The sequence below is a fragment of the Salmo salar genome, chromosome ssa09 (assembly GCF_905237065.1).
Source record: "Salmo salar chromosome ssa09, Ssal_v3.1, whole genome shotgun sequence".
Taxonomy (NCBI): Eukaryota; Metazoa; Chordata; class Actinopteri; order Salmoniformes; family Salmonidae; genus Salmo; species Salmo salar.
Window position 1 is genome coordinate 33,940,905 of NC_059450.1, and position 14,096 is coordinate 33,955,000.

Consider the following 14,096-nt stretch of genomic DNA (forward strand, 5'->3'; position numbering starts at 1 on the left):
CAACGACTAGGTTACTGGTTTCTACTAGTCCCTGATTGGTCGCCCGAACAAATCTTCTTGAGTTGGTTGCGTCAAGCTTGAAGCTGACAGGATGCTGAGATCAGAGGGCGAATTCAACGAAGTCTGATTCCAACCTTGCTGCCTTGATTGAGGACATAATTTGATCAGAATACTGTCACTTTAGTGCATGTCGGCCTTGCTTGTAACGGAGGAATTGCTTTATGAGCTCGTCTGCGCTTGTTAGCGTGAACATTTCTGTTTTTTGAATGAATATTGCCTGGCTGAAAGCAAACCTGCGCTGTGGACACAAAAGCTCTGACATTGCGAGTTGATGCAGTGCTTGCTGTGGATCAGCGAGGCTGTGGGAGATCTTTTCAAGTAATTCGGCGAATCAGATGTCCAAAGAGAACCACTTCTCTTCCGGTCTGTCCGGTGCGTAAAAGCGGGCACGGTGTCTCTCCAAACTCCACTCTGAGAGCAGTTACCGGAATGAAAATGAAAATATGCTTTTTGCGATTTTGCTGAATTTTACAAGGGGATTATCTTCGGTACGGCTGCGTGCCTGCCTGCTTACTTGCCTGCCTATTTGGGTGACTTGCTTAGCTCCGACGCGTTTTTATTAGGCTACAGATTCCTGGCCTGTTGAATTCATCGTTATCCTTCCTTCATGTCGCATTGGAATAACTTCATCTATCATGGATTTTATTTTCTTTACAAAGTCACCGTTTAGGCTCGGTTAGACATCCTATAGATTCGGACACTGTAGAGTGCAATCGAACCCACGTAGCAGCCAACACCAGGAGGGGAACATGGACAGAAATGCCCCAGACGGACCGTTGCTGGATGACTTGAGAAAACTCACGGACGAGGAGCTCTCTAGGCTCGGAAAAGATGAGCTCATCAGGAGGCTACGGAGAACGGATAACGAGAAAATGAACTTAATGGTGGAGCACGGGAACATGATGAAAGATGTGAACCGGAGACTACAGGTCCACCTTCACGAGATCCGCAGCCTCAAGGAGATCAACCAGAAGCTACAGGACGACAACCACGAGCTCCGGGAGCTTTGCTGTTTCCTGGACGACGACAGGCAGAAGGGCAAGAAGCTGTCTCGGGAGTGGCAACACTTCGGCCGCTACACCACCGAATCGATGTGGAAGGATGTCGGGGTGTACCATCAGAAGCTGAAGGATCTGGAAGCCAACCAGGACTCTGTGATGCGGGAGAACCTGGAACTGAAGGAGATCATTCTGATGTTGGAGGAGGAGAGGAACGGAGCTGGGTCACGGAGCTCTATAGACTCCCAGTCCAGCCTGACCAACCTGAACGGGGGCACCAGAACCATTAGGGACGTCGGGGACGGGAGTAGTACCTCCAGCACCGGCAGTGCCGGTAGTCCTGACCACAACCACATCCACACGCCGACCGAGGGGAAGATGGCATCCCTGCGGAGGTCTATGGACGACCTGTCGCCGGTGTCACACATCCACAGGAGCATCCCTAATGAACTGCATGGTGAGTCCATAGAAAGACATAAAATCCTATGAATTATAGAATCTGTGTGGGTGAGTTTCCCTAGAGTGCCACAAGACCCCCAACTTGTGCAGTTTGCCTTATTATTGAAGATGATGGGAAGCTTCATTTTATAGGCTACATCTTTAGTTTGATATATAGGACTCCAATGTGTGAATGGTTGGTAGGGGGCCTAGTGCTGTCCTTCTATGCAGATGTATTAAATGTATAGCCTACAGATATTATCCATTCTGAAATCTGCCCTAGCTGGCTGTGTGAGTAGAGAAAGTGAGTGAGAGTTTAATATACATATCATCAAGAACACAAGTTACTTGTAAGTGTGTGATAGAATTGGTTTGAATTGAAGCCCTGCCCCAAAAAAACATACATTAGGGGTACTTTTGAGTCTTGTAGGGCACTATATAGGGAGCCATCTTAGAATGATAGAACCCCACTTGTCACACTGATGCCCATAACTCACACCTCTGACATCAGAGTGTTCCAGTGACATCATGATAAAAGCAGTCTTATCAGGAAGGAGTCAGGCCAGTTTGGAACATGCCCAGGTCATCATGACCTCCTGACCTGTTAATGGTCCACAAGGAGACATGGAGAGTCCGATAAGGACCTATCACCCCGAAACCAGACTGTCTTAAAACAATGTCCCTCCCACCTTTGAATGCGGTCTGCATTTCAATCTAATCTGTGCACCCATAACCACACCTTGCCCTGTATCTTATTTCATATCACAAGAGACTCATGTGCAACCTAGTGTAAAATGTGATAAATGCTTATTTATCGGTTCATGGTCAGCTAGTATGCTATACATAAACACCTCCTTGGAAGGTGAACTAGGCATTTCTGTCATGCCCTGTTACATAGTAATAACATGGTGGCTGACTGGGTTCAGAGGAAGTTTACATTACTGCTGCTGTTAGTGTTGAGTAGTAGATAAGAGATGTAGAGATATGTGGATGTGGGTATTTCCAGTGGGTTCCCCACCCTCACCCCTCTCCACACACCCTGACCACCAAGGTACAGTACTTGTCAAAAGTTCGGACACACCTACTCATTCCAGGGTTTTTCTTTATTTTTACAATGTTCTACATTGTAGAATAATAGTGAAGACATCAAAACTATGAAATAACACATATGGAATCATGTAGTAACCAAAAACAAATCAAAATATATTTTATATTTAAGATTCTTCAAAGTAGCCACCCTTTGCCTTGATGACAGCTTTGCACACTCATGGCATTCTCTCAACCAGCTTCACCTGGAATGCTTTTCCAACAGTCTTGAAGGAGTTCCCACATATGCTAAGCACTTGTTGGCTGCTTATCTTTCACTCTGCAGTCCAACTCATCCCAAACCATCTCAATTAGATGTGTTTTTGGGTCATTGTCCTGTTGAAAAACAAATTATAGTCCCACTAAGCGCAAACCAGATGAGATGGCGTATTGCTGCAGAATGCTGTGGTAGCCATGCTGGTTAAGTGTGCCTTGAATTCTCAATAAATCACAGACTGTCACCTGCAAAGCACTCCCACACCATCACACCTCCTCTTCCATGCTTCACGGTGGGATCCACACTGTGGTGTTTATTTAAAAAAAAACATGAATTTGACAGTAGCTTACAGGCAGCTCAGTGGCGAGTCAAATTCTGGATTTCATATTACAGTACACTGACTGTAATATACATACAGTATCAAAGCAAGTACTGTGTAATGACACCCAGTACCACACCGTAAAATGTAATATTATACTGTATACTGTAATCTTAATAAATGATTGAATGAATGGGTTCATTGAGGGGAGGGGTTTGTATTTTACAGTATTTTACTGGAATTACAAGGGATTGGTGAGAGCAGGTTGGCTGCTAGGTAAAGTGTTTACACATTACAGTACATGAATAAATATTTGGTGTTCTATATCACCTGTACTTCTAGAGGCCTTAACAAAGGTTTACTAAACTGGCAGTGACTACAAGGCAAACCAGACCCAAAAATGCTCAACCATTTTAAAGCTTTGAAATGTATTACATTTTGAGTTTGCATCCCAATATTACACTTTATATACATCACATATAACAAAATACATAGCTAATTTAAAAAAGTATTAATTATGTACATTTCACCCATGAGGCCAAAGAGAGAACCTTTGGTTGTTGACTGCAGGAAAGGGTTACGACTTGCTGCTACACCAATCTGTCCCCTACACAAGTTGTGGGACACTATAACCACTTATGAGTTAAGTTGGTACAGCGTTCTCACTCATGGGTGCAACAAATATATCCTCTTCAAGGCACGCCTCAAAATATGTTAATGAGCCAGAAACAACAATACCATGCACCCAGTAGTGGTCAAAAGGTTTTTGGCTCTCCAAAAATTCCAGTACCATTGGAACTACAGCAATTATTTCCACACCCACAACATTTTCCCACAATGCACCATAATTTACAGTATGCAGCAGTAAAACGTTTCAGAGTATTTTACTGTTTATAATACCCCAAATTAGCGTATAATTGACAGTTTTCTGTTACAGTGCACTGCCTGAGCAGTAAGTAGGACCCACGCCAGGCCTCATAGTAGTCAAACTCTATTCAACTTTTAGACAAGCTATGTTTAACATAGTAATCTAGCTGTGTTGAAAAGTTGAAAGGACCCAGTCTCCTAATGGATCCTCCCTATAAACCAAGTCTTTATCTTATCTTAGATATGCACTTATCGCTATCCACTGCTCTCCACTCACTCCTTCTAAATTACCTCTATCCTATCTTTCCACTACTCCTACTCCCTACTCCATCAACCCCTCTTTTCACCAGATGATAAACTCTGTGGCCCATATGCTACTCTTACAGTAAGGACAGTTGGCTGGACATACATCACATCTCATCAATACAGCTACAGTACAGACCATCTCATCAATACAGCTACAGTACAGACCATCTCATCAATACAGCTACAGTACAGACCATCTCATCAATACAGCTACAGTACAGACCATCTCATCAATACAGCTACAGTACAGACCATCTCATCAATACAGCTACAGTACAGACCATCTCATCAATACAGCTACAGTACAGACCGTCTCATCAATACAGCTACAGTACAGACCATCTCATCAATACAGCTACAGTACAGACATGTCTCTTTTGTCCATGTGGCTAAGGCTAATCAATGTGATTGTGTCCCAAATGGCACCCTATTCCCTATTTAGTCCACTACTTTTGACCAGTAGTAGTGGACTAAATAGGGAATAGGGTGCCATTTGGAACGCATCCAATGTGTGAAATTTGCAGTGTCAGGTCTGTGACTGGCTGGTGGTCGCTGTGACAAAGCCATTGTTACAGTGGGCATACAGCCCTGCGTGTGGCCTTTGTTAATAATACTATGATGGACAAACTGTATTAATCATAGTGCCATTGTTGTGTGAATAGTAATGTGGTCTGGTTTTGGCACAAGCTGCTCGGTCAGAGCCTGGCTGGCTGTTGTATTCTGGTTGGTTCATTGTCACAGTGTCACAACGGGTGTAGACTAATGTTTCTCCTCCAGCATTCTCTCATCTGTGTGTGATGCAGTGGTCATGGTGGGATCAATCAAAGCGTTATAGCCAGTTTATTGGTTCTCTCTGCTCTCTGGCCTATTAAATCAGCCGCTGAAGCTGAGGGGAACGAGGTGCCCCAGTGTCGCTGTCAGTTTTACTTTTATGCTTTTATGTACTAACCGGGCTATGTGGGAGGGGTATCAGTCACAGTTTTAGACTCTCTCTCTCTCTCTGTCTCTGTGTGTGCGTGTGCGTGCGTGCACGTGCGTGCGTGTGTGTAGAGGGATATGTACGGTGAGAGAGCCCACTGGTTGAGATTAGTCCGACTGTAAAATCAGAGGATTCATTTCAACGCTGCCTCAGAGGAAAAGGCTTGGCGCGGGCACTCTCTCTCACAGCAGTGTGTGTTATACACTCCTCTCATCTTAAAAGTGGCAGTCGGCCCTCTTACAGTTACAGTGTGTGTGTGTGTGTGTGTGTGTGTGTGTTATATACACTCACCGGACAGTTTATTAGGCACACTTTATTAGGTTCCCCTTTACCCTACAGACAATGAGTCATGTGGCCGTGGCTTGCTATATAAAACAGGCATCAAGGCATTCAGTTACTGTTCGATTGAACATTAGAATGGGCAAATCAAGTGACCTAAGCGACTTTGAGTGTGGATCGATCGACGTATCCAGCATCTCAGAAATGACCCCCCTCCTGGGATTTTCACGCATGACAGTGTTTAGGTTTTACAGAGAGTGGTGCGACAAACAAAAAATATCCTTTCAGCGGCAGTCCTGTGAGCTAAAACAGCTCGTTGAGGAGAGAGGTCAAAGGAGAATGGCAAAAATCATGCAATCTAACAGGCGGGCCACAAACAGGCAAATAACGGCGCAGTACAACAGTGGTGTGCAGAACGGCATCTTGGAACACACAACTTGTCGGTCCTTGTCACAGATGGGCTATTGCAGCAGACGACTACACCGGGTTCCACTCCTATCAGCTAAAAACAAGAAGAAGAGGCTCCAGTGGGCACGCCATCACCAACACTGGACAATTCAGGAGTGGAAACACATGGCCTGGAACATGACAGTGAGTTCAGTTTACTTGACTGGCCTGGTCAGTCCCCAGACCTGGTCAGTCCCCAGACCTGGTCAGTCCCCAGACTTCAACCCAATAGAACATGTTTGGGATGAGATGGAACGGGCTGTTCACAGCATAAATGTACCGCCGTCCAATCTGCAACAACTGAGTGATGCCATCACATCAGCATGGACCAACATACCTGTGGAACGTTTCCGACACCCTGAAGAATTCAGGCCTGTTCTATCGCAAAGGTGGCACACCGTGTGTGTGCTTGAGTGTGAGACCATCTTATATACAACCTACTGTACACCACTAAGGTGCTTGTCAATCAGCAAGTACACAGCTTTATGTTTATTTATGACTTAAACACATCACTGGACTAAAAGCTTACAGTAGTTCTCATGAGACTAAACAGGATTCTCTCTGAAAAGGGTTCTCTGTCCATCCATCTTGCTTTTTTTGTTGTCTCTTCTACAGTCTGGGAATTGCAATGACTTCACTCTTTTGTTCTATTGTTCTTAAGCTTTCCCACTCACTTATACACTTTAGAAGTTGTTTTAATTATTTCATAATGATAATCAGGAATAATAAACTTGTCCATTACAAGAATGCCTTTCAGGAAAGGGTTTGGTCGTAACGGATAACTGGCTAAATATTTTCCCCTACTCTGTTCACTTCATACCGTTTTGAGGTGATTAGACAGTCTACATAGTTGGCAATGCAGTGATAACTCTTATCTTGTTTGGAGAGAGGGGAGGTGAGGGGGAGGTTGACTTTGGCTGAGACACCCAGCAGTACAGTGGGGAGGTGTGGTGGGGCCCTGAAAGCACTGAGCTTTGCTGGGTTGTGTCTGATTACTGTACCTCCATTAGGGCAGAATCATCAGTATTCAGTAATACTGTACTTTTAATGCACCTTGAGATATTTTTGGTGCATGGGTTCCGGTTGCTCTTAGGACTATGGTGTGTTTGGTTGGCTTTGCCTCTTGGTTTGGTCCTCCTGTCTAATGGTCCTGCTGGAACACTTGTGCTGTTAAGCTGTGTGCTCTGTGTTATGGCTCTGTGTGCTCTGTGTTATGGCACTGTGTGCTCTGAGTTATGGCTCTATGTGCTCTGTGTTATGGCTCTGTGTGCTCTGTGTTATGGCTCTGTGTGCTCTGTGTTATGGCTCTGTGTGCTCTGTGTTATGGCTCTGTGTGCTCTGTGTTATGGCTCTGTGTGCTCTGTGTTATGGCTCTGTGTGCTCTGTGTTATGGCTCTGTGTGCTCTGTGTTATGGCTCTGTGTGCTCTGTGTTATGGCTCTGTGTGCTCTGTGTTATGGCTCTGTGTGCTCTGTGTTATGGCTCTGTGTGCTCTGAGTTATGGCTCTGTGTGCTCTGAGTTATGGCTCTGTGTGTGTTTGGTTTTGCCCTGTCTCGGGTCCTGGCTCACTTCCTGGATGATGTGTTTGATCAGGCACTGTAGAGTCAGGTTTGGGGGCTGTGTGTGAGGCTGTATGCGCCTGTGGAGGTCTTTGTTCAGCCATCTCTGTTGTGTTCAGCTCTGTGCCCTGCTTCCCAGCTGCCCTTCTCCTCCTCCACCCACTACCCCCCAAACGTTTATCAATGGGTTTCTTTCTTTCTTTCTTTCTTTCTTTCTTTCTTTCTTTCTTTCTTTCTTTCTTTCTTTATTTCTTTCTTTCTTTCTTTCTTTCTTTCTTTCTTTCTTTCTTTCTTTCTTTCACTCACTCACTCACTCACTCACTCACTCACTCACTCACTCACTCACTCACTCACTCACTCACTCACTCACTCACTCACTCACTCACTCACTCACTCACTCACTCACTCACTCACTCACTCACTCACTCACTCACTCACACAGTCACTCACACAGTCACTCACTCACTCACACAGTCACACAGTCACACAGTCACTCATTTACTCTCATTTATTCTCTGTCTCTCTCTCTCTTCCCCTGTTGCACTTGTTCGCCCTCCCTATCAAGTCCTCATTCCTCCTGTCAATTCAATTCAAGGGCTTTATTGGCATGGGAAACATATGTTTACATTGCCAAAGCAAGTGAACTAGATAATAAACAAAAGTGAAATAAACAATACAAATGAACAGCAAACATCACACTCCCAAAAGTTTCAAAAATAATAAAGACATTTCAAATGTCATATCATGTGCAAAAGGAAAACTAAATAAACATAAATATGGGTTGTATTTACAATGGTGTTTGTTCTTCACTGGTTGCCCTTTCTTGTGGCAACAGGTCACAAGTCTTGCTGCTGTGATGGCACACTGTGGTATTTCACCTAATAGATATGGGAGTTTATCACAAATGGGTTTGTTTTCGAATTCTTTGTGGGTCTGTGTAATCTGAGGGAAATATGTGTCTCTAATATGGTCATACATTTGGCAGGAGGATAGGAAGTGCAGCTCAGTTTCCACCTCATTTTGTGGGCAGTGTGCACATAGCCTATCTACTCAATGCAACACATTGATTCTAACTTCACACTCTTCAGTGTATAATAGAATACTGCATAGAATGGCTGATTTGCTCATATTTTCAAAGGCCTACATGTAATTTGGCTGGAGGAATGGGACGAAGGAATATACAGTATATGCATTATAATATGCAAGCCATTGTGGCAGTAAGGGGAAATCCTGTCTCTGAGCTCTACGGACAATTCCTTCGACCTCATGGCTTGATTTTTGCTCAGACATGCACTGTCAACTGTGGGACCTTATATAGACAGGTGTGTCTTTCCAAATCATGTCCAATCAATTTCATTTACCACAGGTGGACTCCAATCAAGTTGTAGAAACATCTCAAGGATGATCAATGGAAACAGGATGGACCTGAGCTCAATTTCGAGTCTCATAGCAAAGGGTCTGAATGCTTATGTAAATAAGGTATTTCAGTTTTATTTGTAATACATTTGCAAATATTTCAAAAAACCTGTTTTCGCTTTGTCACTATGGGGTATTGTGTGTAGATCGCTGAGGATATGTTTTTATTTAATCCACTTTAGAATAAGGCTGTAACCTAACAACATGTGGAAATGTGTCCTGTTTCTCCCTCCCAGGCCTGAGTGGTGACTGTCTCTCTCTGGCTAGCTGGGTTGGAGATGGAGAGAGCTTAAACCATGGCAAATCAAATCCTTTCTCATACATAATGTATTTGACCAAGGTCTACAGGCAATCTGCACAATGGCAAGCTCAGGCCCCACCCTTGTGAACAACCAAGGATACCTCTCTGGAGATAAGACTTTTTACAGTGGCTGTTATCAGTTGGTGAAGAGTTTGAATTTGAATCTAGGTAGCTTCAACTAACACATACCTGACATTGGTGACATTCTCTATAAAACGTCCTTCAGTAACACAGGAGACAGTATGCGTCTGTTTATTTGAATAAACACACCGGTGGTTTTAATTGAAATGTTACACCATCTAGGTCACTTCCTCATTAACTATACAGTAGCGTTATAGATTCACCAACTCACGTTATAATGATGGCTCAATGTGAGAAACCCGTCTCTCGCCTGCACACTGAGTTTAGTTAGGATGTTGAGCTGAAATATTTGTGCGTTATGACCCCCGTGGCAGATCAAAATAAATAAAATATCTGGGGGAAAAATGAAAAATCTAGATTATTTCTTGATTGCAGAAATCTTATTCAGTATTTTTGAAAGAATGTCTTGACCTAAATGGGAGCATTAACCATGAAAGCTTGAACATTGAGTACAGTCTATTCAAACATCCCATGACCTACAGTATGTACAGTAATAGGAGAATGTGGCCTGGCTTGAACCCTCAACAGTAAATACTGTAGTCTTATGTTCTCCTATGAACCATGTCACCATATGGAACTGTTAAGTCTCAGAATAAATACTGTTAAGTCTCAGAATAAACACTGTTAAGTCTCAGAATAAACACTGTTAAGTCTCAGAATAAACACTGTTAAGTCTCAGAATAAACACTGTTAAGTCTCAGAATAAATACTGTTAAGTCTCAGAATAAACACTGTTAAGTCTCAGAATAAACACTGTTAAGTCTCAGAATAAATACTGTTAAGTCTCAGAATAAACACTGTTAAGTCTCAGAATAAACACTGTTAAGTCTCAGAATAAACACTGTTAAGTCTCAGAATAAATACTGTTAAGTCTCAGAATAAACACTGTTAAGTCTCAGAATAAACACTGTTAAGTCTCAGAATAAACACTGTTAAGTCTCAGAATAAACACTGTTAAGTCTCAGAATAAACACTGTTAAGTCTCAGAATAAACACTGTTAAGTCTCAGAATAAATACTGTTAAGTCTCAGAATAAACACTGTTAAGTCTCAGAATAAACACTGTTAAGTCTCAGAATAAACACTGTTAAGTCTCAGAAAAAACACTGTTAAGTCTTTGGATTTATATAAAACATGTGGATGTCAATTTATGGGCCTCATCTACGCTGACGCTATTTATCCTAAATCTGATGTTGTTTTCCAGCCAAGTGATAATCATCATGATGTTGACAATAGGGATGGTGCCAGGTTTCCTCCAGATGTGACGCTTGGCATTCAGGCCAAAGAGCTCAATCTTGGTTTCATCAGACCAGAGAATCTTGTTTTGTGGGCTTCCGAGTGGCACTGTGGTCTAAGGCGCTGCATAGCAGTGCTAGAGGCGTCACTACAGACCCTGGTTTGATTCCAGGCGGTATCACAACCGGCCGTGATTGGGAGTCCCATAGGGTGGCGCACAATTGGCCCAGCGTCGTCCGGGTAATGGTTTTGCCAGGGGAGGCTGTCATTGTAAATAATAATTTGTTCTTAACTGGCTTGCCTAGTTAAATAAAGGTTAAATAAAGAAAAATGTTTTGTTTTTTTTAAATGTAAAAAAAAAAAATGGTCTGAGAGTCTTTAGGTACCTTTTTCAAACTCCAAGCAGGCTGTCATGTGCCTTTTACTGAAGAGTGGCTTCCGCTGGTCACTCTACCATAAAGTCCTGATTGGTCACCTCCCTGACCAAGACCCTTCTCCACTGATTGGTCAGTTTGGCCGGGGCGGCCAGCTCTAGGAAGAGTCTTGGTGGTTCAAAACGTCTTCCATTTAAGAATTACGGAGGCCACTGTGTTCTTGGGGAGCTTCAATACTACAGACATTTTTTGGTAACCTTCCCCATATCTGTGCCTCGACACAATCCTGTCTCGGAGCTCTGGCTTTCCAAATCATGTCCAATCAATTGAATTTACCACAGGTGGACTCCAATCAAGTTGTAGAAACATCTCAAGGATGATCAATGGAAACAGGATGCACCTGAGCTCAAATTCAAGTCTCATTGCAAAGGGCCTGAATACTTACAGTTGAAGTCGGAAGTTTACATACACCTTAGCCAAATACATTTAAACTCAGTTTTTCACAATTCCTGACATTTAATCCTAGTAAAAAATCCCTGTCTTAGATCAGTTAGGATCATCACTTTATTTTAAGAATGTGAAATGTCAAAATAATAGTTGAGAGAATTATTTATTTCAGCTTTTATTTCTTTCATCACATTCCCAGTGGGTCAGAAGTTCACATACACTCAATTAGTATTTGGTAGCAATGCCTTTAAATTGTTTTACCTGGGTCAAATATTTCGGGTAGCCTTCCACAAGCTTCCCACAATAAGTTGGGTGAATTTTAGCCGATTCCTCCTGACAGAGCTGGTGTAACTGAGTCAGGTTTGTAGGCCTCCTTGCTCGCACACGCTTTTTCAGTTCTGCCCACAAGTTTTCTTTAGGAATGAGGTCAGGGCTTTGTGATGGCCACTCCAATACCTTGACTTTGTTATCCTTAAGCCATTTTGCCACAACTTTGGAAGTATGCTTGGGGACATTGTTAATTTGGAAGACTCATTTGTGACCAAGCTTTAACTTCCTGACTGATGTCTTGAGATGCTACTTCAATATATCCACATAAATTCCCTCCCTCATGATGCCATCTATTTTGTGAAGTGCACCAGTCCCTCCTGCAGCAAAGCACCCCCACAACATGATGCTGCCGCCCCTGTGCATCACGGTTGGGATGGTGTTCTTCAGCTTGCAACCTTCCCCCTTTTTCCTCCAAACATAACGATGGTCATTATGGCCAAAAAGTTATATTTTTGTTTTCTCCAAAAGGTACGATCTTTGTCCCCATGTGCAGTTGCAAACCGTAGTCTGGCTTTTTTATAGCGTTTTGGAGCAGTGGCTTCTTCCTTGCTGAGTGGCCTTTCAGGTTATGTCGATATAGGACTCGTTTTACTGTGGATATAGATACTTTTGTACCTGTTTCCACCAGCATCTTCACAAGGTCCTTTGCTGTTGTTATGGGATTGATTTGCACATTTCGCACCAAAGTACATTCATCTCTAGGAGACAAAACGCGTCTCCTTCCTGAGCGGTATGACGGCTGCGTGGTCCCATGGTGTTTATACTTGCGTACTATTGTTTGTACAGATGAACGTGGTACCTTCAGGCATTTGGAAATTGCTCCCAATGATGAACCAGACTTGTGGAGGTCTACAATTTCTTTTCTGAGGTCTTGGCTGATTTCTTTTGATTTTCCCATGATGTCAAGCAAAGAGGCACTGAGTTTGAAGTTAGGCCTTGAAATACATCCACAGGTACACCTCCAATTGACTCAAATAATTTCAATTAGCCTATCAGAAGCTTCTAAAGCCATGACATCATTTTCTGGAATTCTCCAAGCTGTTTAAAGGCACAGTCAACTTAGTGTATGTAAACTTCTGACCCACTGGAATTGTGATACAGTGAATTATAAGTGAAATAATCTGTCTGTAAACAATTTTTGGAAAAATTACTTGTGTCATGCACAAAGTAGATGTCCTAACCGACTTGCCAAAACTATAGTTTGTTAACAAGAAATTTGTGGAGTGGTTGAAAAACAAGTTTTAATGACTCCAACCTAAGTGTATGTAAACTTCCGACTTCAACTGTATGTAAATAAGGTATTTAAAAATATATATTTGCAAAAATATTGAAAACCTATTTTCACTTTGTCATAATGGGATATTGTGTGTAGATTGCTGAAGAATATGTATATATATTTTTTTAGAATAAGGCTGTAACGTAACAAAATGTGGAAAAAGTCAATGTGTCTGAATACTTTCCGAAGGCACTGTATTTGTGGATAGATTTTTTTAAAAGTGTCTGTTTCTGTACATGTAGTATTTAATTATTGGTTTCATTCTCCCGACTCACTTAGCCCACCTTGGCACTTAGCGCCGTAAATCATTCTGAAACCCACAACGATTAGGCTTAATGGGAAAGTCAATACACATCCAGACACAGCAATGAAATTAAAAGCTTTTCAAATATGTCACACTATCCAGCTAGCCAGTCTCGTGCCAAAACTGCTGTAACAGCTGTGGCCCTCTTTCTACTATAGTGTGTGTCTGTTATTGTTTTACAACAGTCAAATTGTTCGCAAGTCATTGTGGAATGAATCGGCAGTTACGGCCTCTATATTTCTCTCTGACTCTGTAATTCTGCGGCTCTGTTCATCTGGAAAGGCATGAACATTTCAATCAGGAGAGCGTTCCAGAAAAAAGGCGTCTAGAAATGAGACCATCCAGACCCCCCAGCTAGCCAACCTAGGGACAGAGGGGGCTCAATCTGCCACTCCATTTGGGGTCGGATTGGGTTTTGGGTCCTGTTTCAACTTTCAGGTAACGTTTCAGCCCCCACTTCCCACAGAGAGAGAGAAGAGAGAGAGAGTCTCCTGGGGTTTCCAGTAGGGGTAGAGGGTGAGAGAGAGAGAGAAGAGAGAGAGAGTCTCCTGGGGTTTCCAGTAGGGGTAGAGGGTGAGAGAGAGAGAGAGAGAGAGAGAGTCTCCTGGGGTTTCCAGTAGGGGTAGAGGGTGAGAGAGAGAGAAGAGAGAGAGAGTCTCCTGGGGTTTCCAGTAGGGGTAGAGGGTGAGAGAGAGAGAGAGAGAGAGAGTCTCCTGG

The 14,096-nt window shown here is 42.9% G+C and overlaps 1 protein-coding gene across 2 annotated transcripts in view; it reads left to right on the forward strand.

Moving 5' to 3' along the window:
* LOC106611252 (coiled-coil domain-containing protein 85C-A-like) overlaps positions 1-14,096 on the forward strand; it is an 84,337-nt gene continuing 70,241 nt past the window's right edge. Inside the window, exon 1 of one of the 2 annotated variants that reach the window (XM_045723610.1) lies at positions 1-1,515. In XM_045723610.1, the coding sequence (XP_045579566.1) occupies positions 810-1,515 (706 nt within the window). In that variant the 5' untranslated portion in view covers positions 1-809. The remainder of the gene's footprint in view (positions 1,516-14,096) is intronic. The other variant, XM_014211269.2, reaches the window with a different exon arrangement.